Raw genomic sequence first — 24,605 nt, 5'->3', positions numbered from 1 at the left:
AGCGTATCACCAATTTTCTTTTCCTTTCTTCTGTATATTAATCTTGTAAGCAACTTGGATGCATGAGCTGTTGAGCGGTAATTCTCACACTTGTCGGCTCTTGCCGTCTTCGGAATTGTGTGGATGATGCTTTTCCGATAGTCATATAATATCTCGTCAGACTCATTCATTCTACAAACCAACGTGAATAGTCGTTCTGTTGCCACTTTCTCCAATGATTTTAGAAATTCTGATGGAATGTTACGCATCCCTTCTGCCTTATTTGATCTTAAGTCCTCCAAAGCTCTATTAAATTCTGATTCTAATACTGGATTCTCAATCTCTTCTAAATCGACTCCTGTTCCTTCTTCTATCACAGCAGACAAATCTTCCCTCTCATTGAGGCCTTTAATGTACTCTTCCCACTTATCCACTCTCCCCTCTGCACTTAACTGTCGAATACCCGTTGCACTTTTACTGTTATCACCATTGCTTTTAATGTCACTGAAGGTTGTTTTGACTTTACATTATGCTGAGTCTGTCCTTGCGATAATCATTTCTTTACCTATGTTTTTCCTGTAGCCTTTTCGTCTTAGCTACCCTGCACTTCCTATTTATTTCATTCCTCACCGACGTGTATTTCTTTATGGCTGAGTTTCCCGAGATATTTTTGTACTTCCTCCTTTCATCGATCATTTGAAGTATTTTTCCGGTTACCTATTCTTTCTTCGTAGTGACCTTCTTTGTACCTATGTTTTCCTTCCCAACTACTGTGATGGCCCCTTCTAGAGATGTCCCTTCCTCTTCAGCTGTACTGTCTACTGAGATATTCCTTATTGCTGTATCTATAGCCTTAGAGAACTTCAAACTTATTTCGTCATTTCTAAGTATTTCCTTACCCCACTTCTTTGCGTGTCGACTTTTCCTGATTAACGTCTTAAACTTCAGCCTACTCTACTTCTCTACTCCATTGTGATCCAAGTCTATATCTTCTCACGCGTACACCTTACAATCCAGTACCTGATTTCGGAATCTCTGTCTGACCATGGTGAAATCTAAGTGAAATCTTTCTGTATCACCTGGCCTTTCCCAAATATACGTCTCCTCTTGTGATTCTTGAACAGAGTATTCGCTCTTACTAGATGAAACTTGTTACAGATATCTATTAGCCTATCTCCTCTCTCAATCCTTGTCCCAAACCAATACTCTCCTGTAACTTTTTCTTCTACTTCTGCCCCTACATCTGCATTCCAGTCTCCCATGACTATTAGATATTCAAATCCCTTGACATACTCTATAACCCTTTTGATATCCTCATACACATTCTCTATGTCTTCATCTTCAGCTTGCAACGTAGATATTTACATCGGAACTATCGTTGTCGGTGTTGGCTTGCTGTCGATTCTGATAAGAACAACCCTATCACTGAACTGTTCACAGTAGCACGCTCTCTGCCCTACGTTCCTATTCGAAACGAATCATACTCGCGCTTTTGATACTGCCCTATACTCATCTGACCAGAAATCCTTGTCTTCTTCCCACCTCACTGAATCCTACTATATCTAGATTGAGCGTTTGCATTATCCTTTTCAGATTTTCTAGTTTCCCTACCACGTTCAAGCTTCTGACATTTCAAGCCCTGACTCATAGAACGTGGTCTTTCCGTTGATTATACAATCTTTTTCTCATAGTAACCTTCACCTTAATGCAGTGGTTTCCATTGCCTTCTGCTTCCTCATGCCGTTGATCATTGCTGATTCTTACGCCTTTAGGGGTAGTTTCAAATGGTTCAAATGGCTCTGAGCACTATTGGACTTAACTACTGAGGTCATCAGTCCCTTAGAACTTAGAACCACTTAAACCTAACTAAGGTAAGGACATCACAGACATCCATGCCCGAGGCAGGAATCGAACCTGCGACCATAGCGGTCTGGCGGTTCCAGACTGTAGCTCCTAGAAGTGCACGGCCACTCCAGCCGGCAGGGGTAGCTTCCCACCACTAAGAGTGCCCTGAGCCCCTGTCCGCTCCTCCACCCTCTTTGACAAGGTCCTTTGGCAGAATGAGGTGTGACTTCTTATGCTGGAAGTCTTCGGCCGCCAGTGCTGATTATTAATCAAAATTTAAGCTGCGGCGGTATTCTAACATGGCACCTAAGACGTTTTGATTATGAATCAAAGACGCTACGCCTAGCCCACGGGTGGCGTAAGATAGAGAAATGTAGCGCCTAGAGTCTCAACCTTTCATCAGGTGGCATGGTGAAGGGAGGGAGGGGAGTGTAAGTGGAGTCCGCGTGTGACACCTTCCAGCTGAGTGTGGCTCACGTCATGATTGCGCGAAAATGACTGGCGAATAAGGTGCGGTAGCGCATTCTGATCTCGAATTTCTTGTGGGCGGTTTGTAAGTAGCTAGATGCCAAGGCATGGTTTATAGCCATAACTATACTGGTAAGTGATCGCCTGTCCCTTGACCCATATAACAGCATGTTTTCGGTGACGGAGAAATAATTGTCTTAGGATGGATTAAACTACACGTGTCAATCGAATCCGGCATAACGTAGAGGTAGCAGGCAATGAACTGTACCAGTATCCAGACGTCACTGAAAACAGTACAAGTCAAACGGCGGGCATAGTCATAGACCAGGAGGCAATTTCGGAAATGCACTTTCAATGGTTATAGTAAAGTGGTTTTACACTATGACTAGTTACTGGAACCGCCACACGGCCATTGCCCTGCGTCGCTGTACAGGTGGTAAATGATAGCAATATCGGGGGCTGGGAAAACCTTTATATCCGGTACGGAGAACACGAGGCCGCACCTTGTCGAATGCGCTGTCAAAGTCAGTGTTGACCATCTCGGCCCGGAGACGGCACGCCGCTACCAGTGCGATTAAAACGCCTCATTCCCCTGAGGCCGTCTGTATATTAACTGAACCACGTGGAATTGTCTGTTCTTGGAACAGAATCCAGTGGGGTATCTTGCGACAGCGCGTCATGAGGAGGCGTCCTAATGTTTTATAGTCTGCGTTAAGCAGAAAAATTGTTCAGATGGCTCTGAGCACTATGGGACTCTACATCTGAGGTTGTCAGTCCCGTATAACTTCGAACTACTTAAACCTATCTAACCTAAGGACATCACACACATCCATGCCCGAGGCAGGATTCGAACCAGCTACCGTAGCGGTCGCGTGGTTGCAGACTGAAGCGCCTAGAACCGCTCGGCCACACTGGCCGGCCGTTAAGCAAAGTCAGGGGCGGTATTATGTTGTAGTCTCTCACGGTGTCGGCTTCTCCCGTGACAAACGCTGGCAGTATAGTGCTGTCAGTCGTTAACATCTCGTGAAACATTGTTGTCCACCACGACGACATTAGCGCAAGAAAGGCGCAATAAAACTATGTCGGCAATCCATCGACGACAGGTGACTTATTTAAAGCCTCTTTGTCGCTGAGTCGTTTACCTCGTAGCAAGTAGCCAGGACCCGCCAGTTCGTCCGCACATCGCCGGCGAGGGCGAGTGTGACGCGTGGTATCACATCCTTCTCAGCACGGGTGTTCGGTCGCGTAGGATTCGCCGAGCGGTCAGGGGCGCTGTAGTCATAGACCGTGCGGCTGCTCCCGGCGGAGTTTCGAGTCCTCCCTCGGGCATGGGAGTGTGTGTTTGACCTTGCGATAATTTAGGTTGAGTAGTGTCTAAGCTTAGGGACTGATGACCTTAGCAGTTAAGTCGCATAAGATTTCACACACATTTGAACATTTTTGAGCTTGGGTGTTCGCAGGCACCTCTTTACACAATGTGCGCAGTGGTCTAGAAAGGCACTGACGACTACGTCATTACAAGTGATGTGCTGAGCGCTACAAATGTAGATCTCGGTGATGAGTCGCTGTCGTCGTTGTTTCATTGCTAGAGGCGATATGATGCATGGTGGGGTGTTCCTGTGCCGCTCAATGTTGATGTCTGCTCTTCGATACCACCCCCTGCAGCGTGAACATCACGATATGTGCCTTAATCCTCCAGGATTCCCACCGGGTTTCAGTGGTGGGTGGCTGGGTGTCCAGGTCACGGAGGAAGGCGTAGAAAAATTCGGTAGTGCACCGGTGTCATACAGCAACTTCACTCGGTACTGAATCATGGTAGCTCAGATGACAGGTTTCGCATATTGCAACCAAAGTTGTGAAGTACTTAGGCAAGGGACGTCCACAGTAACCCATGTCTCGGTAACTCGTTCAAGACATTCGGAATCACGGAGGTGGGAGGTGTTTAATTTCCACGGTACCCGCCTGCACCAGACCACTTGTTGCCGAAGTAGAATATTGCAGATGTAGGCACGATGGTACGGAAAGGCCAAGGACCAAAGCTCTGTACCTTGAAGTGCAGGCGTGAGTTCCCAAGAGACGTAAATCATGCCGAGATGGTTCGCAGAGTGACCCGTCTCGTAAGTACGAGGGTTGTCCGGAAAGTAAGGACCGATCGCTTGCCAAATGGAAACCACAGTGAAAATCAAAACTGTTTTCTTTGTGCATTTAGCTACACCTTCGATGTACTTTTTTTACATAGTCGCCGCTTTGACTTAGACTTTAGTCGGAGTGTTATACCAAAATTCTAACACCATCGTCATAGAAGGCAGCCGCCTGTGCTTTCCGATAATTTTCTACGCTGGTCGATAGCACGTAGCCTACGCTCAAGTATTGTCTTAGTATCCAGTTTCATGTGAACAGAGATGATACTCAGGACGAGGCAATTAGAGCTGTGTTGTGGGTGATCGAACACTTCCCATCGAAAAGACTGCAGGAGCATCTTCACTGACCCTGCAGAGTGCGGCTGAGAATTGCCATGACGTGCGTGACAGCTGCTTTAGGTGGGCTGCATTCATTAAGGCGAAGCATCTCAGCGGGACCTCCTACTTGGCCGGAAACATTGTTGTTCTAGGCACCTTAACCCGCTCACAGTGCGCTCACAACTGAAAAGAACGTCTTGATGCGAACGATGGGTATACTAGAGACACTGCCCAAAGCGCCTGTGAAAAGCATCGTCGGATTTTCACGGTGGTTTCCATTTCGCGACCGATCGTTCCTCACTTTCCGAACAGCCCTCGTATATTCAGGCCCGTCGCCGTGCCGAACATCCCAACTGTCGCAGAGCAATAGATAACGGATGACAAGCCACAGTTCTTGACAGGTGTTGTAGTGGGGTATTTGATCTGTGGGATGTAGGACACAGTTAAAATCACAATAATGGTCAGAACCGAAGAAGTAAAGGAGCGATTTCCTGTGAGTAGATGCGTGTACTGCCATGTCTGTAGGTGGAGCCTGAGGATGGGGATGATGATCTCCATGCCTCTGGCGGACGGAAGGTATGTGACATCAGTTACCGCGATTCTCTCGCGGGCCATATGGCTACGCCACATGTCACGTAGTCACCAAGAGAGGGTAAGTTTTATAGCCCGTGACGTCCGGACGTGTGGCCAAATGCATTCCCTGTAGTAGTGCGATGTCTACGACCGATATCCATATCATCTCTTGCAGCAGATCAGTTTTCACTCGAGAGCTAGTTACTGTTGATCGGTGTGTCTCAGTACGTTTGGAGTCGAGCCCCGCCGTGGAGGGGAGCTCCATCAGCGGGGTATGAAGAGGACCGGGGCAGCAGCGATCCGTGCAGTAAGCCACCTGACCGCGTTGGCGTCCGCTTAAAGAGGTCACCGTCTGGGGTAACTTGGTCCCCAGCGTGTGGTGCGGATCATCATCGACTTCGTCACTTCACGTCACTGAGGGTGCTGTCGTGGTGTTCAAATGTTCCATCACGTCCGTGGGAGTGGAGAACGTCTCTGCGGCAGTCATGACGATGGATTCCAACGGTTCAGGTGCATCCGAGCGAGACTGCGGAGTAAGTACAGGCGCAGCCAGATCCGGATTCATGTCATTCTTTTCGTTGATCAGGTTCTCCGAGGCCTCAGAAGGAGGTGAGGTGTCTCTTTCCCATACCGTACGAGGCCGCCTCTTGCCTCTTGCACCGTTTAGGCGAACGTTATTTCATAAGTAGAGAGGATGTCGGGGCTGCCCGGGAGGAAGGCCTCGCGGGGACGGTAAACAACGTGAGATCAATACCATCGGCCGGAAGGTTATCAGCAGTAGTTGCTGTTGGCACTGGCGTCGGAGTCGCGTCAGGTTGCGAGCGTGATGCATCGACCCACGCCTTACATATGGCAGGTAGAATGGGCGCTGCTTGCTGGGAGGAGAAGAGAGCACCTACGCATAAGTGATTGTTAAAACCGTCGTCGGAGTCCGAGGCGCCACGGTAGCGGCTGTCAAGTGAACATGATCCTTGTTCCAGCTCATCGTTTCAATTAATCTGAATCGGGCTTCTTTCAGGAACATCCAGACGTTTACTTCTAGATATTTAGCAGGCGCTATGACCTACTCGTTCAGAAAGATGCGCTAGGAGCTAGCTAACGAGACGGAGCAGCAAACAGTGGCCGGATAGAAAGCACACAGTAGAAAAATCAACATTGCCTGGTAAATCAGACTATCTGAGTGTGGTTGTACCAGTTTTTCCACATTCATTTAGCTAATACTTTGTCGGCCTCCAATCTACGCCTCAGAAAATAAGGAGCAACAAGCAGGTAAACGTTAATATGGTTCACCTGCAAATGGTGCACACGAATTTCCTTCCTTAGCTCGACTGACCCCAGTGGCGACCCCAAAAGGCATCCAACTAGGGCAACACAACAAATCCGCAGTGGAAGAACATCACCAAGACTGCGGCCAAGCAGTAAATTATGACGAAACGCAAAAATCAGAGTGGCCATCCAAATACTTACACACCGTAATAACATGAACAGGGAAGATGGACTCAGGCTTGCCCCATCTTGGCTGCCAGCAATCAGAGCCCAACAGACCGCACTGTCAAGACGAGGCACGAGCACTACCGGCGAGTAACTGCCGATGCGCGGCCGACGTCCAGCAGTTGGTAAACAGCACCCAACTTCTCATTCGACGGTGGCCACCAATCATGGTACATAACACGAGAGCCAATAGACAACAGAGATCACGTTCTCCCTCCACCACAATAACCTATTAAACTAAAATTCCCTCTCCTTCTTCCTTAAGTGATCAATGAAACTACCTTTTTTGAAATTGCGACGTAATGGGATGCACAGTGAGCACTAACAACAAACTATAAAGGACACTGCATAGCTAGAACGCACCATCAGACCTAGAAGAAGGCCGCTCCAATAGTGGCCGAAACGTTTGTTTTTCTCCAGCAGCAGTAGTTTTTACATTATGATGCGGTACCAAAACTAGAAAACTTTTATGTCAAATGACTCTGGCCGCGGAATCCTACGCAATTACAAAATTCAAATTAAGGCTATACGGTGAAGAAACAATGCTGTACTTGAAGATTGGGATGCGATTCTTCATTCAGATTCATAACGAATGTTTATCTATCACAATCAGATCGGATGCGTTTTGAAAACGCGTATATGAAAACAAGGAGCTGGCAACACTGTTACATCCTGCGCACACTGAAATGTACAGAGGAACGTATATCACCATGCATGCTCGTGCCATCCGTCGTAGATCACTGAGCAGGCTGCTCAGTAGAGGTCAAATCCACCCCGACCTTGGAGCTTCGGCTCATGAAATTTTAATTTTTTAGACGTCTGTTTCATAGCTCTCGTGTTTATAAGCAGGACATCATTTTGACATATGGCAGTAGCCTGTCACAGTGAGATCCATTAAACGAGCTGCATGTGTCTACCAGGTGCTTAGTGCGCAACCATAGCTGGTCGTGTAAAGTTCATGTACGGCTGCTTCCTTATATGTCTTTGGTTCTTTGTGGACCCGATAACCAAGCTGCTGCTGCTGTTCATGCGTATCCTACAAGGTACACTCAAAGTCGCCATGTCGATAATGTGCCATTTCTCTGGCGAGTTGCGTATCCGGCACTATCGATAACGACTTGTATTTCTGTTTCCGTCTGGTTCGGCCTGCGCAGGCGCTGAGGCGGTTGCTGTCCTCGGAGCGTTTTTCGTGGGGGGTCGCGCGCTGGTGGTATTTGGCCTTCCGCCCCGGCGCGGAGGTGTGGTCTCGTTGTTGGCGGGCCTCGTTGGTTTGGCCGTTGGGCGGTGAGGCGTGTTTGTGACGTTCTGTAGTGGACAACTGATGGATCCCCGCACGCGATCGCTCGAGGTTCTCCGCCTCTGAAAACGGTGCCACGATATCGCTATGGTTTCCGCACCCAGGAGTTGTAAGGACTGCAGGGCAGGCTCTCTGTGTGTTTGCTATGTCCGGTCTGCGTGGCGGGGTTCGTTTCACCTTACGTCAGCTGTTGTTTATATTTTCTGCGCGATTCCGCTGCGGCTGGAGTCTAGGTGTCGAGTTTTCTGCGGGTGTGTACCCGGTCGTCGCCCCCGTTTTCCCGCCCGGCGTCAGCCGTATCTGTTGGTGGGAAGTATTTGGCAGTGTATGTTTTGTGTGGACCTCGTGTGCTCACGCGCCCTAATTCTGAGTAGAAATTAGTGTGGTCAGGCTGGCTCGGTTGCTGGAGTGTGTGTTATTGGTTTTCTGGCTTGCTGGGAACTGCGCGCGCGCCTGTTCCGTTTTGTGATGTGGCTTCAGTCTGATATTTTTATGCGTGCTTGTTAAGTTGCTAGCAATTGCTTTTAGCCTTGTGCTTACTTATCTTTATTTAAATCACTGGGCATTGTCATTTGCCTGTTCTTTTACCGTTATTTATTTGTAGTGTCAATTAAGCCTAAGACGATGTCCAACGTGCTAGCAATAGCAATTACATTAATCGTATTTAAATTCTTGGGCATTGCCATTTGCTTGTTCTTTTACTCTTATTTATTTGTCGTGCCAGTTAGCCCTAAGATGATGTCAGACCTTGGTATCTGTCAACCTTATTTTAGATACTAGCGCTCAGGTGCAATATTGCCGGGCCTACCGCGGATTTTGTCATTAATTGAGATCCTTTTTTCCTCCTTCGTGTAACCTGATTTTGGTAAGATTGGTAGGTGGCCTGTGTTCTTTTGTTACCTATGTAAGTCTGCCCGCTGCCGCAGTCGTAACATGCTTTGACCGGCAAGCGGCCCATGTTAGCTAGAGTTTGAATGTGGTCTGCGCTGTAGAAATCAGCAAACTCTCTGTATTTATTATTTGAGCTTGTCATGTACGTGTTGTTGTGCTAAGGGTTTTAGGGCATTTTTAATTGAGATACCTTTTGGAAATTTTGTCACTCTCTTATAGATGGTATAAGAAGGAATAACTTCGACTGAAAATTTAATTGTAAATTATAATTTGTGCTTCACATTATAAAATTTAACTGTATTAGGTGAAAGTATGTAGTTTAACGCTCAATGATTATTTGCTAATGCATCAAATTGTAAACAGTTTGTTTGGCAGTGATTAAAACGACACAAATAAGTTTCTCTGTTCACTTGTGGCATATAACATTTTTATTACTTCATGTTATAAGCAGCTTGATTTGTTTATGTCACTGGAATTTGTAAGCCACAGTGTAATTTATTACAATTAATTAATTGTTTCGAGGAAATAAACCTTGAATTGCATGTCCCCTTTTCATTAACCGAATTCCATTCAAATTGTCCGCTCAGATAAGAATGCTTTTCATCGCCTGGAGCAACGCCTTCACACAACTGTTAACCTTCGGTCAGAAGTAATGGGCAGAGGGCGGTGGAAGGAGGAGGTGATTGTTTATAACATACCGACGGCATTGAGATCATTAAGGACGGAGCACATGTGCGAATTACGGAAGGATAGAGAAGGAAAGCGGCCGTGCCCTTTCGAAGAAAGCATCCTGGCATTTGCCTTAAAGCGATTTAGGGAAAATGCGGGAAACCAAAATCAGAACGGCCGAGCGTGGGTTTGAATCGTCGTCTTCCCCCATGCGATTCCACTGTGCTAACCACAGCGCTATCCCGCTCGGCGTTCAGAGCTCGTGCAGACGACACGATTCTTGATACCGTATCAGTTACTTCGGGAAAGGACCCGTGATATTGCAAGGAAGTTCTAGCTATCTCAAACACTTTTATTTGAAGTGGTGCATCCATATCATTACACCAACAGCCAGAAGATCGCATTCGAGATGTGCAGTTCTGTGAATGGCTTTGGCACCAAGTGGAAGGTGACGAACCTTTTATAAATGACGTGAAAACGAATGACGAATCTAGCTTTAGTCGTAAAGGACTTTTCCACCACGACAACACCCGATAAATAATTACCGTACAGGGGATACTTTAATTGAAGTCGCTGCTTGTTATCGTTTGGTAGGTACACTACTGGCCATTAAAATTGCTACAGCACGAAGATGACGTGGTACACACGCGAAATTTAACCGACAGGAAGAAGATGCTGTGATACGCAAATGATTAACTTTTCAGAGCATTCACCTAAGGTGGGCGCCGGTGGCGACACCTATAGTGTGCTGACATGAGGAAAGTTTCCAACCGATTTCTCATACACAAACAGCAGTTAACTGGCGTTGCCTGGTGAAACGTTGATGTGATGGCTCGTGTAAGGAGGAGATATGCGTATCATCACGTTTCTGACTTTCATAAAGGTCGGATTGTAGCCTATCGCGATTACGCTTTATCGAATCGCGACATTGCTGCTCGCATTGGTCGAGATCCAATGACTGTTAGCAGAATATGGAATCGGTGGGTTCAGGAGGGTAATACGGAACGCTGTGCTGGATTCCAACGCCCTTGTATCGCTAGCAGTCGAGATGACAGGCATCTTATCTGCATGGCTGTAACGGATCGTGCAGCCACCCCTGAGTCAACAGATGGGGACGTTTGCAAGACAACAATCATCTTCACAACAGGAGCGCCTGCAGTGGTGTACTCAACGACGAACCTGTGTGCACGAATGGAAAAACGTCATTTTTTCGGATGAATCCAGGTTCTGTTTACAGCATCACGATGGTCGCAACCGTGTTTGTCGACATCGCGGTGAACGCTCATTGGAAGCGTGTATTCGTCATCGCCATACTGGCGTATCACCCGGTATGATGGTATGTGGTGCCATTGGTTACACGTCTCGGTCACCTCTTGTTCACATTGACGGCACTTTCAACAGTGGACGTTACATTTCAGATGTGTTCTCTACCCTTCACTCGATCCCTGCGAAACCCTACGTTTCAGCAGAATAATGCACGACCGCATGTTGCAGGTCGTATACGGGCCTTTCTGGATACAGAAAATATTCGACTGCTACCCCGGCCAGCACATCCTCCAGATCTTTCATCAATTGGAGACGTCTGGTCAATGGTGGCCGAGCATACACCAGTCACAACTGTTGGTGAACTGTGGGATCATGTTGAAGCTGCATGGGCAGCTGTACCTGTACACTCTCTGTTTGACTCAATGCATAGAAGTATTAAGGCCGTTATTACGGCCAGAGTTGGTTGTTCTGGGTCCTGATTTCTCAGTATCCATGCACCCAAATTACGTGACAATGTAGTCACATGTCAGTTCCAGTATAATATATTTGCCCAATGAATACCCGATTATCATCTGCATTTCTTCTTGGTGTAGCAATTTTAATCGCCAGTAGTGTAAATTGCATAAATGTCCGAGCAAGAACAGGTACCAGGACGACTAGCGACGTCATGAAATAAATGAATTGTATTGGCAGCTGTGAACACCAAGGAACTGACGAGAATGAAAATTTGTGCCGAAATGGGAATCGAACCCAGATATCCCGGTTTACACATACGCATATCCGAAGGAACTTTGCATTGTTCTCCTCAACAACACAGATACTGCTATATCGTACTTATCCGCAGCGGCCGGCAACTAATTTCAGCTAAATTATATTGTGTGTGTATGAGTACAGTTTGTGACATGAAAACAACAACATAATGGAAGTTTGCGTCTGAGCGTGTCAGTACATCACAAATATCATACTTCTAAGTAATTAAGGGAAATACTTACGTATCGCATCTTCAGTCCGATGCAGTGAACGTAACACTGGAAAGAAACACACCATCAGTGTTCTTTATTACGGAGTTTTATTGTGCAAATTACGTTTTATTATTATGTTGATACTCATTTTATTACACTTACTCTTTGGTTTTCATTAGTTTCATCTGGAACGGTAAAATTGTTCCTCAATATGGTCTCAGCTATATCTGGAGATAAAGACAAACATAAAAATATCAATGCTGGTGTTTATGAAACAGCTCAACGTTAAATACATACACTGATGATCCAAAATATTATAACCGATACCCTACGTGAAACTAAATGACACCTAGTGGCTTTGTACGCACATGACGCTATAAGACAAGTCTACAAGCAGAACAGAGGCGAATGGGGCAGCATTCTATCGACGATACGGGTCGGTAAAGGAGAAACCTCTGACGTAGCTGATTTTCATACGGTACACATTGTTATGGCTTAGTCACTGGGAACGAGAATCTCGAAACCGACGAATCTGTTCTTCTTTTCCCCTGCCACTGTCTTGAGTACCAGCGAATAGTGGATGAAATGCAGCGAACCCACGTGTAACAGACAAGATGTAGGATCCACACATCTCAAAGCTGAAAGTGGAGATCGGATGATCGTCCACTCAGTTTAGCAAGATAGGCCGCAGTCCCCACAAATCCCATACTGAGTTAGTGCATAGCGTAATAAATATTCGTCAATTTGACTGTTAAAATGTCAGCTGTAAAGCTGTCGTCGTGTAACCGCTCTCGCTCGAGTAACCCTCTGGAATTTATTCATTAAACTCCTACCTCGAAGCATCGAATGATACAGTTTAAAAGGACCAGTTACATACGGTCCAGTCACACTAATGTGACCACAATCTATCTTCGACGTCAGTGTGTAATAACCACTTACACACGGCTAGTGGCCACACTAGCAGCAGAGGCGATATGAAACATATTGAAGCGAGGAAAATAGTGCACTCGTTCTCGTTGAGAATAAACGAAGTGATTTACCTGCCTCTCAAAAGGGCGTGATCATTAGCCTTAGGGCCAGGGATGTAAGCATTTCCGAAACGGCAAAGTCTGTAAACTGTTCGCGTGCCGCTGTGATTAAGGTATACCGTGTATGGCAAAATGGCGCTATCGGAAACAGGCGGCGATGCCTGTGGTGCACCAAGGGCTACAGAAAACAGGGTTGAAAGACGGCTGAGAAGATGTGTCCGGGCAGACAGACGTGCAACTCTTGAGCAACTGACCCCCTAGCTGAAGCAAGTAGATACCAGCAGTATTTCATCAAAGGCCGATCGGCAGTCGTTGCTGCGTATGGGCCTCCACAGCACCAATTCCGACTGCAGTTCATCGGCGACGAAGGGTGGAATTTATACACCAGTATCGCAAGTGGACGTCCAATGAGTCGTGAGAGATGAATCACAATGTATGCTCCATCGGACGCATAATTGGTGCTTTAGACGTGGAATGTCTGAAAGTAACACCCAGCAACAATCACCAGTAGGGTCCATGCCGGAGGGCAGTCCCTAGGTGATCCCCTTATTCTGGAAGACGCAATGGATCAACACAAGTGTGCATCTAACATCAGGGACCATGTAAACCTCTTCCGCCCATTTTGCAAGACGCAGCGGATCAACACAAGTATGCATCTAACCTCGGGAACCACGTTCACCTATACACGCAGTTTCCGCGGTGCGATGGCATCTACCAGCAGGACAACGCAGCATATCGCACAGCTCTCTGTGTACGTGGTTCGATGAGCACTAGGATGAGTTTACTGTATTTCCGTGGTCACCAAAACTCCTTGATTTTTACTTCGATAGAGAATCTCATATACCAGCTCGATCGAGCCGTTCGTGCCGTGGATTCTCAACCGAGAAACCATTCGCAGCTGGCCACTGCTTTGAAGTCAGCATGGCTCCACCTCACTGTCGTACCAGGACCCCGCTGACACTTTTCCTGCGCATGTTGTAGTGGTCCGAGCTGCAAGAGAAAGCTACTCAATCTTTTGGTAGGTGGTCACATTAATGTAGCTACGCTAGTATATGCCAACCTTGGCCCTGGCACTGTGTCAGGAGTAAGCACAGGGATGTCTAGAAAGCAGTTTCCATAAGCTCTACACCTGACAGATGGATTTAACCTTCTTCAACGGGAACTTACAAGCGTTTATCAGAGCTGTTGCTAAGAATCAAAAGTGCATTGTGGATTCTAGTTTCGTCCTCCACTGTGAATCAGCACAAAATCACCGTGGAGTCGCCTAGACATTAGCTAATTTGGATTGAAGTGTTCCTTATCGTTAGCTACTAACTCAAAACGATTTGAGTAAAATTACCAATCAGCGTTTTCAGACAGTGTCATGTCGTGGTTTCCAAAACATTCCGAATTCGGTTGTTGACCTATACGACCGTGTACTTTACGTTCCTACTATGTGGTAATACCAATCAACTGCACTCTCAATCCTTCAACGTGATATTGATACGAGGCCATTAGAAATAACTCATCATAGTCATCTACGAGAATTTATCCAGAAAGCTTTAATTATCACCACGGAAAACAAAGTTGCCTAATTAATGTTTTGTTTTCGTCTTCAGACACGCGACTGTGGTCGTAATGCCCTATACATTGTCACTCCTGCGTCACTGTAACGTAGCACACAGCTCAATTGGACAAAATAAAATAGTGCTCTCCGCCTCTTCATCATCAGTGGACTGTGCCATTCTGTAATGGTTTCTCCAGCAAAGTGCAGCTCTACAGAGATGTGTAAATTTCATTATATATGAGGATGGCAGACAATTGCCGGTAATTGATGGATAAAATAGTTATCGAGATTGAAATTTATTTTTGGTAGTGATAATTGCAACATTAAAATACCCCTCGTAAATTAGCAAGAAATAATGAAAAAACGACTAGTCCACCGCCTACGTAGCTTCCACCAGACGGCCACACATCTCCCGAGAATATAAAAATGAACTGTGACAAAATTTCGCGAGTGTCCGCCTGAACTGCTGCAAGGAAGGGCCTTCGAAGTCTAAGTGTTTCAGACAATACTTTCAATCTCCAAAACGAAGTAAGTAGTGTGAAATGTAGAGTCAACAAGCGTTTAGTCCAAGAAGAATTTAATCTTCACATCTGACGAACATGTGAGTTGAATGTGTGTAATTTTCTCTATCTTCTTCGCCAGAAGCTGCACAAAATAGTTTATATATCTGGCGGATAATAACTGTACGCCATACCCATTTGAAATTTCAAATGAATGTGTAAGAAGAAAAGAAATTGGTAGCATGGCTTATTGAGTTACTTTCGTACTTCATCAGGTGACGTGAAGTTACAGATTACTTAATGGTACATCAAGGAAGCATTGAGTACAAACCTCTTGACAAGCCCACTTCATTTGCACATTTCGTTACGATTCCTGGTTCATCAATTTCTTCTGTGACCTGAAAACAATATTATTATGAAGTAAAGTGGACATATTTCTTTTACAAAAAATTCAACAATCCCTTTTAATTAAAAAGGAGATAGATTGAGATAGGAAATATACGAAATACGTGATGCACATATAACGTACGTCGTGTAACAAACAATGGAAACTCCAGGTTGTAATAATGACAACAGAAGGAAAAGTAAAACTGCTCCAGAATGAGATTTTCACTCTGCAGCGGAGTGTGCGCTCTTATGAAACTCCCTCGCAGATTAAAACAGTGTGCCGAACCGAGACTAGAACTCGGGACCTTTGCCTTTCGCGTACAAGTGCTCTACCATCTGAGGTACCCAAGCACGACTCACGAGCCGTCCTCACAGCTTCAATTCTGCCAGTACCTCGTCTCCTACATTCCAAACTTTACAGAAGCTCTTCTGCGAACCTTGCAGCCCCTGGCTGTGGTTAAGCCATGTCTCCGCAGTACCCTTTCTTCTAGGAATCCTAGTTCTGCTAGATTCGTCGAAGAACATCTGTGTAGTTTTGGAAGGTGGGAGACGAGATACGGGTTGAACTGAAGCTGTGGGGACGGGTGGTGAGCCGCGCTAGGGCGACTCAGATGGTAGAGCACTTGTCCGCGAAAGGCGAAGGACTCAAGTTCGAGTCTCGGTCCGGCACACAGTTTTAACCAGCTAGGAAGCTTTATAAGGCGCTGAAGTCATGGACTGTGCGGCTGGTCGCGGCGGAGGTTCGAGTCCTCGGGCATAGGTGTGTGTGTGTTTGTCCTTAGGATAATTTAGGTTGAGTAGTGTGTAAGCTTAGGGACTGATGACCTTAACAGTTAAGTCCCATAAAATTTCACACATATTTGAACATTTGAAGTTTTATAAACTGGTGTTCACCGTAAAGACGACACGTTGCGTTGCAGACAGCTCTCGGCCAAAGTCTTCTTCAGAAAAGAACACAGCCACATTTACACACACAAGTAAGCACACCTCACGCACATATGACCGCCATTCCAGCAGCTCGGATCCTAATGCCAGTGTCTGTTTACAGGTGTGTTTCTAACAAGTTTGCCAGGACAAAACTTTGTCTACAAGGTAACGAGGCTCTTTTTCATTCATCTTGTCTACCCTTTGTGTCAATTCGATTTTTAATGTTAGGAGGCATAAGGTGTGTGCATACCGTGTGCGGAGGCACGAGAAGCTGCCCTTTGTTTTGCGAACAACTGAAGACGTTTTCGGCAACGGTCGGCTGTCTGGATTTTGCTACCGAGTGCCATAGTGCATGCGGAGAAACAATCGCATCAGATGGCAAGCTGTGGGTGTCAGTTGACTGCGTAGCCCAAAATGGCACATTATTTATGAAAATTTATTAAACCATCTAGATGGATTAATTTACAAAATTTGTACCACTGATTTATACGGAACACTTATTTCCTTTGTTAATATTTTGCAATGCGATCGCATCACTCAAAGTGGAGGGACAGTGTGGGGACTGGCGGTCTGGCCTCCCCCATTCGCCCTAAGACGGGACAAGATGCCGCTTCTTCAGGAGGTTCCGAGAAGATACAAGGTGAGCTCTTCAATGTTAGGCGTGTAATGCATCTCCTTAGGAGAAGAGCGTATAGGGCTGGAAAGAAGTCCAATGTGCGCTCGGTATTTCTAACAGGGAACTTCAACCGAATTATATCGGTGGCTCTGGCTTCGGCTGTCGGGACTACAGGGTGCAGTCATTTAGAAGCTTTGACTCGTGTCGGCACCAATGACGTGATTCGCTTGGGTTCTAAGGCCAACCTCAGTTCTTTATGGCGACTAGTGGAAGTGGTGAAGACTGCTGGCTCCCACGCAGGTGACAGCATAGCTTCTAATTTCCTGAATAGTACTCAGAGTTCCCTGACTCACTTTGTCTGGATCCGAGTGGAAGGTGTCAGCTAGAGGCCCACTCGATTCTGAGACGGTCTTGGCTGCCGTTTTCTGGACCTGTGTTATGAGGTGGAGGATCGTGGTACATCCCTTAATAGATGAGTGGTGCACCGTGCAGAGGAAGCAGCTGCTCCTGTAGCAAGTGTGTGTACAAGGAGATTTCGTAGGCTAGGTGATAGTTTGACGTCCACTGATGAACGCTCGCCAGTCTAAACGCAGTGTGCGCAATCAGATCGCACACAAAGTAAAGACCTCTCGAATGTCAAAATTGTAACAGTAAATTACCGAACAATTCATAAAAAATGGAAGATATAGCGCTGAAATAGTACTCGGAGAAAAAAACCAGAGAGAGATTTGAGTTTAATTACCAGCTGAGACCTTGTCGGAGATGGAAACTATATTAGGAAACGAGGACTGAATGAAACCCTAAGTAGAAAGTTATGATATATTTAAGGGGGCACAGATGGTGTGTCGAGAAAACAGACTAGCCGCCATAATTTGAAGTGTCAACTGCAGTCGACGAATACGTTGTGTTTATCGAGGCCGATAGTGAGACTAACTGCGGAGTTATCTGGAGGCGAGCAACCGGCCTAATTGAAATTAGCCTGATCACCGGATGTTTCCACCGGGCACCCGATTTCGCTGTTGCAGTTTTAAAATAAGTCAAAGAAAGTATAGCTCAGTAGCGAGGAAGTGCCACTACAATATGATGCTAGTTTTACGTGACGGTATAGACTGTGACCTCTATGGATTCTTTGTGGGCTATAAGACCAAACAGCCTTGTAATTATGAAGAAGTCAGCCGAAAATGTCTTCAGCAGCTATTTAGAGCTACCACAACAAATGGAAATATTTTAGACCTTGCAGCTACAACGAGACCTTACACTATCGATAATGCCAGAATAGAGACAGGGATTGGTGATCATTTTGTTGTCAGAGTGACGATTGTTACTGCTGTTATTAAGTCCATCATCACGTCAAGGAGGTTATTCACACCGAAAAGAGCAGAAAATCAGTTGTATGACCAACCAGGTTTTAATAACTTAACTGGGAAAATTCTGAGTAAACAGAGATTCTTGCACCCTTGGTTCAAAAAGAACAATATAATGTCGACAGGCAATAGAGCCTAGAAAAAGATCGATATCCAAATCATAAAATTACTCCCACCGGCTCACTTCAGCCGAAAATCTTGCCAAGAACCAGCGACAATTTTGGTCGTACGTAAAGACACTAAGTTGCTCGAAGGCCTCTTATCTTATGTCCGTTGAATAATATGATGTGACAAAAAAAGACAGTTTACGAAAAGCTGAACTTTTATTCACTAGGGAACGTCGTATGGAAATACAACGGCAGTTCTTAATTTTTTTTTCTTTTTTTTTCGAGGTCCAAACGATTACGACATAGATACCAAAGTGGAAACCAAATATGTTTTACACAAATGGCCATTCAAATTACTACACCAAGAAGATATGCCGATGATAAACGGCTGTTTATTGGAAAAATATTTTATACTAGAACTGACATGTGATTACATTTTCACGCATTTTGGGTACATAGATCCTGAGAAATCAGTACCCAGAACAACGACCTCCGGCCGTAATAACGGCCTTAACACGCCTGGGCATTGAGTCAAACAGAGCTCGGATGGCGAGTACAGGTACAGCTGCCCATGCAGCTTCAACACTATACCACTGGTCATCAAGAGTAGTGATTGGCGTATTGTGACGAGCCAGTTGCTCGGCCACCATTGACCAGATGTTTTCAGTTGGTGAGAGACCTTAAGAATGTGCTGGACAGGGCAGCAGTGGAACATTTTCTGTATCCGGAAAGGCCGGTACAGGACCTGCAATATGCGGTCGTGCACTATCCTCCTGAAATGTAGGGTTTCGCAGGGATCGAATGAAGGGTAGAGCTACGGGTCGTAACACATCTGAAACGTAACGTCCACAGTTCACAGTGCCGTCAATGTGAATAAGAGCTGACTGAGACGTGTAACCAATGGCACCCCATACCATCACGCCGGGTGATACGCCAGTATGGCGATGACGAATACACGCCTTCAATGTGCGTTCACTGCGATGTCGCAAACCACGGATGCGACCATCATGATGCTGTAAACAGAACCTGAATTAATCCGAAAAAATGACGTTTTGCCATTCGTACACCCAGGTTCATCGTTGAGTACACCATCGCAGGTGCTCCTTTCTGTGATGCAGCGCCAAGGGTAACCGCAGCCATGGTCTCCGAGCTCATAGTCTATGCTACTGCAAACGTCATCGAACTGTTCGTGCAGATGGTTGTTGTGTTGCAAACGTCCCTATCTATTGACTCAGGGATTGAGACGTGGCTACAAGATCCGTTACAGCCATGCGGATAAGATACCTGTCATCTCAACTGCTAGTGATCCGAGGCCCTTGGGATCCAGCACGGCGTTCCTGAACCCACCTATTCCATATTCTGCTAACGGTCGTGGGATCTCGACCAACGGGAGCAGCAATGTCGCGATACGATAAACCGTAATCGCGGTAGGCTTCAATCCGAATTTTATCAAAGTCGGAAACACGATGGTACGCATTTCTCCTCCTTACACGAGGCATCATATCAACGTTTCACCAGGCAACACCGGCCAACTGGTGTTTGTGTATGAGAAATCGGTTGGAAACTTTCCTCATGTCAGCACGTTGTAGGTGTCGCCACCGGCGCCAACCTTGTGTGAATGCTCTGAAAAGCTAATCATTTGCATATCACAGCATCTTATTCCTGTCGGTTAAATTTCGCGCCTGTTGCACGTCATCTTCGTGGTGTAGCAGTTTTAATGGCCAGTAGTGTATTTGCAACATTTAACTTCTCCTTCCGTCTTCTTCTCTGGTAGTAACCGCTCCGACGTATGTATTTATCATAGTGTTGTACAGATTTTCTAATACCCTCGTCATAGAAGGCAACTGCCTCTGCCTCTGCCTAAACTCGCCTAAATCTCGTTGTCTGCGTCAAAATTCTGTCCTCTTAATCAGCTGTTCTTGTGTTACAGCTGCAAAGTATGTCCGAGCATTTTCGTGAAGGGCGACAATGCATGGTGATAGTGCTCCTATTCGCTTGTTCTGCTTTCCATGGATAATTTTCTCGAGCTGCCCGATCCACTTTGATCCACTCATCGAACGAGATCATTGGTTGACGCTCGCTTCCCTACCTAACTGCATGCATCATGAACATCTATACTTCCAGCTCCAAGGTTCCTGCACCACTGCCGCACTTTGGTGTCTTGCATCACAGTTAAGTTATGTGGGCTGCTTGAAATAAGGCTGAAACTCTCATGAAGAAATCGAATAATGGCTTGCACTTCACAAAGTGCAGGAGGCTTTAGTGTTCTGTACATCTTTGTGAACTCACTGTGGGCTCATAGCTGAAAGCGACGACTTGAGATGATTTGTGGGAATACTAGTTACACTGGGAAACACATCTGCACCAAGTTTCATCGGATTTTCACTGTGGTTTTAATTTCACGATTGATCAGACCATGAAAAAAATTTGCTCTCATACATTAGTTTGACCAGTGCAATATGGACAACATAAAAAGTAGACATACGTGACACTGACATGCACCTGAAAGGGTTGAAAACAAATGTTGCTAGATCCAGATGTAATTTCACTTCGGTTTTACGTGGAGTACTTTTCGGCATCGTCCCGTTATCATTCGTCTAGACAAAATTTCCAAGAAATTGGGCAAATGAGCAGGAAATTCCTGTATACTTCTACAAGAAGGCTAAAGGAATAGAGCCCAAAATTACGAACCAGTATCCCCAGCATGGTATGCTGTAGAATTCTTCAGTATATTCTAAGTCGGTATGTAATGCATTTTCTTGAGACTTCTGTCCACAAATTAGCATGGAGCAACAAAGAACCACTCCAACGAAACTCACCTTCCAAGATATTCGGAAAGTGTTTGATACAGTACCCCACTGCAGACTATTAAAGAAAATCCTTGTATACGGAATAGGATGTCAGGGATGTCAGGTCCTTCAGTGACTGTGGGAGGATAGAGGATGACTTTGACAGATTTTCTGTTTGGTATGATCAATTTAGAAAAATGTAAGTTAATGGGGATAAGGTGAAAAATCAATCCTCTAAATTTCGAATACAGTGTTAGTGGTCCGATTCTTGACACAGTTACATCGATTAATAAGTCTGTCTTTACGCTGCTAAATAACACGATATGTAACGAGCATATAATCGGTGACAGGAGAGGTAAATGGTCGACTGCCGTTCTTTAGGTGAAATTTACGTAAGTGTAGCTTACCTCTAACGGGGACCACATATAGAACAATAGTGGTACTCATCATTGAGTAATGCTCGAATGTATGTCATCCTCACCAGGTCGGACCAAAGGTAGACATCGAAGCAGTTCAGAGAACTGCTGTTAGATTTGTTATCGGTTTGTTCTGTAAGCAGACGACTATTACGGAAAGGCTGCTTGAACTCCAACGGAAATCTCAGGAGATAAGTCGAACATTTACAGAACCGACATTTTGACTGACTGCTGACACCTTCTACTGTTGCCGATTTTCATTTCGTGTAAGGACTGTACGACACGATGAGATATATTAGGGATCATACGAAGGCATATAGAGAGTAAGTTTTCCATCGCTCCATTTGCGACTTAAATAGAAAAGGGAATGAGTAGTATTGACACAAGACACCCTCCACCATGCACCGTACTGTGGCTTGTGGTGTAACTATGTAAACGTAGATATTCTTGAAGATGGAGCAATAAGAAGAAACATTAAGAAGACTGCTGCGAATAACTGTCCTATGACTTTTATCACCTCGGTGTAAATTCATCACAGAGCAAATTCGTCATACACACTTTAAAGGTCATCTGAAATGAAACTATTCAGGACTGCCTCGCGAGATGGAAACGTCGCTGCGAAAAGTATGTGGACAAATAATCTTTGAAATCAGTAACAAAGCTTAAGGAAATCAAATTTTCGAAATGTTGTGAACAGAGCTCAGGAATGGGAGGTTGGGATGATTATCAGCAAGACAACGTTTGCAACAACCACCACTTTAAGAAAAGAGAAACGCCAGAATATCAAAATTAATAATAAAATAGGGCTGTCATCCGTTTTGATCTGAATGTGGTAATGCTTTCTACGCAAAATCTCCTTCGCACGTACAAAAAATAAGAAATACCTGTACAGAAATTATCAGGAAAACCATGGAAATTGTATCTCATAACCCTCGGCAGACTATCTAAGTGAATTATTAGATAATTGCTCCCGATAGTCACCTATAGACTTACTGTTCATTTACAAAATTTTTTCATGACTTCATAAAGTGAATTACTTACCTCACCAGAGTCACAGGAAGTCTTAACTATGATAGCACAAATAAAAATACAAATCTTTAGCACCCTCATTGCTAGTAATATGTATACGAAATTCAGCTATGCGCAGATGGTGCCTGTGCACTATTTATCTAGGCGTCGACTGGCGGGATTTCAACTTGTCGTATATCTTTTATGTATGTACAGACACTGTGACGTAACTATGAGTGCCACAACTGTCACACCTGTACCGTGAAAAGGACATCCTCTGTTTCCGGTTACTGTCCAGTGCTGTCAGAACGAAGGTGATTCGGTTGAAAGTGCCATATTACGTAAACATAGCTTAGTATTTGATACAACAAAAGAATATTAGCCTCGTCCCGCCTCCAGCGAACAAGTAATAAATCACGCCACGGTTTAAGGCATGCCATGAGTCTGTCTCTTTCCTTCATAGGCTAACCTTGCGCTCGTATTAACGGCACAGGTAACAAACTTGCAGCAGCGATTCAGTAATGTTTTTGAAGTGGTTCCACAACAGTAAATAAATGATATGGAGAATTACCGCCCAGTCAACAATAAGACCATTAAAACTGGAGCAAAACGTCAGATTGAAAACAGACGAGTAACTATATATTTTAAAAATAAATTATTGCGGCAGTGCGTTTGCTAGCCGCTTTGCCGCCTAAAGTGAGAGCTGAAAAATGACGCCCTTCTTTTATTCTAACAATGGTCTCCGATATGCCCCCCCCCCCCCCCCCCACGATGTGCTCATTTTCAGGGGATAGTCCTCGATTTTCATGCTGTGTCCTCATTTCCTTAAAAACTGACTGAGGACAACAAACGTCTTCAATTTCTTATTTTTTGGCACCAATTTTTGAAATTGCCAAAAGTAATTGAAATAGGAAGAATGTGATGAACATTTTAAACTAGAACTCAACTGAATACACCAGCGAAATCAAGTTTGGCATCAAGTAGCTATTATATTTCGTTGCAAGAATATGGCATATTACAGCTTTGTACAGACGGAAGATATGCCGCAGCATCAGACTACCTCATCTGAATAATCGTGGTGTTATATCGTATCTGTTGTGATTGAAATGTGTTTAGAATGAAGAATAAATCTCGTATTTTTCAGTATCCACTTTCTTGCGATTAAAGAAATAAAGGAAGTCATGTTTGCATTTTCTGTTGACAATTCTACAAGTTTTCTTAGCCAGCCCAGTGGCGCCGTAGTCTAAGGGATTGGCTTCTAATAAGTCGTCGGGAACTGGTTAGGGTTTGAATCCCCATGAGGGACTGTATTTTTCTTTCCCCGGAGTCCGTGGCCCTAAATTAGGGACGGGCGACAGTTTATAGGCCACTGAATTGGTGACAGTTTCAGTAGTGGCTGTTTTCGATTTGAAGTAGGTAGGGGTAATGTTTGTACTTTCCTCAAAGCAATTAAAGACTTATAAAGTTACTGTTCCGTATGCTTCTGAAAACAATTCGGTGTTTCAAGGCATCCTCTTTTTCAGTTTTTTTCCTCACTAGCTCAATTTCTCGCTGTTTGATGTGAAACAAATTTTTCTCCGTTTTCCACCCCTAACATTTTGTCGCCCTAGGCGGCCATCTAGTCTTGTTAACGGTTCTGTATCATAACATTCGCTTTAACCAGTTTATAGTAACATATAAATGTGAACTTCTTGTTTTTTTCAATTCAGTCTCTTTGTGGAGTACACGCATTAATTCTTTGGCAGTGCCCCAGGGGGCCGACCGGTGTGGTCGTGCGGTTCTAGGCGCTTCAGTCTGGAACCGCGTGACCGCTACGGTAGCAGGTTCGAATCCTGCCTCGGGCATGGATGTGTCTGATGTCCTTAGGTTAGTTAGGTTTAAGTAGTTCTGAGTTCTGATGGACTGATGACCACAGATGTTAAGTTCCATAGTGCTCAGAGCCAGCCCCACGGGTCGCATTACTCATGAGAGTATCACGGACAGCTGCTTCACTTATTTCACATAACAATTTAACAAC

The 24,605-nt window shown here is 45.1% G+C and overlaps 1 protein-coding gene across 1 annotated transcript in view; it reads right to left on the bottom strand.

The window, feature by feature from the left end:
- Positions 1 to 22,756, bottom strand: part of LOC126419767 (uncharacterized) — a 59,142-nt gene extending 36,386 nt beyond the window's left edge. Inside the window, exons 1-4 of the mRNA XM_050086942.1 lie at positions 22,622 to 22,756; positions 15,306 to 15,372; positions 12,063 to 12,127; positions 11,931 to 11,966 (exon numbers count right to left, since the gene is read on the bottom strand). Of these exons, the coding sequence (XP_049942899.1) occupies positions 11,931 to 11,966; positions 12,063 to 12,127; positions 15,306 to 15,372; positions 22,622 to 22,690 (237 nt within the window). The 5' untranslated portion in view covers positions 22,691 to 22,756. The remainder of the gene's footprint in view (positions 1 to 11,930; positions 11,967 to 12,062; positions 12,128 to 15,305; positions 15,373 to 22,621) is intronic.
- Positions 22,757 to 24,605: the final 1,849 nt, after the last annotated feature.

This window comes from Schistocerca serialis, chromosome 9 (assembly GCF_023864345.2).
Source record: "Schistocerca serialis cubense isolate TAMUIC-IGC-003099 chromosome 9, iqSchSeri2.2, whole genome shotgun sequence".
Taxonomy (NCBI): domain Eukaryota; kingdom Metazoa; phylum Arthropoda; class Insecta; order Orthoptera; family Acrididae; genus Schistocerca; species Schistocerca serialis.
The sequence above is the reverse complement of the archived record's forward strand: the minus strand, read 5'-3'. Positions and strand labels throughout refer to the sequence as shown.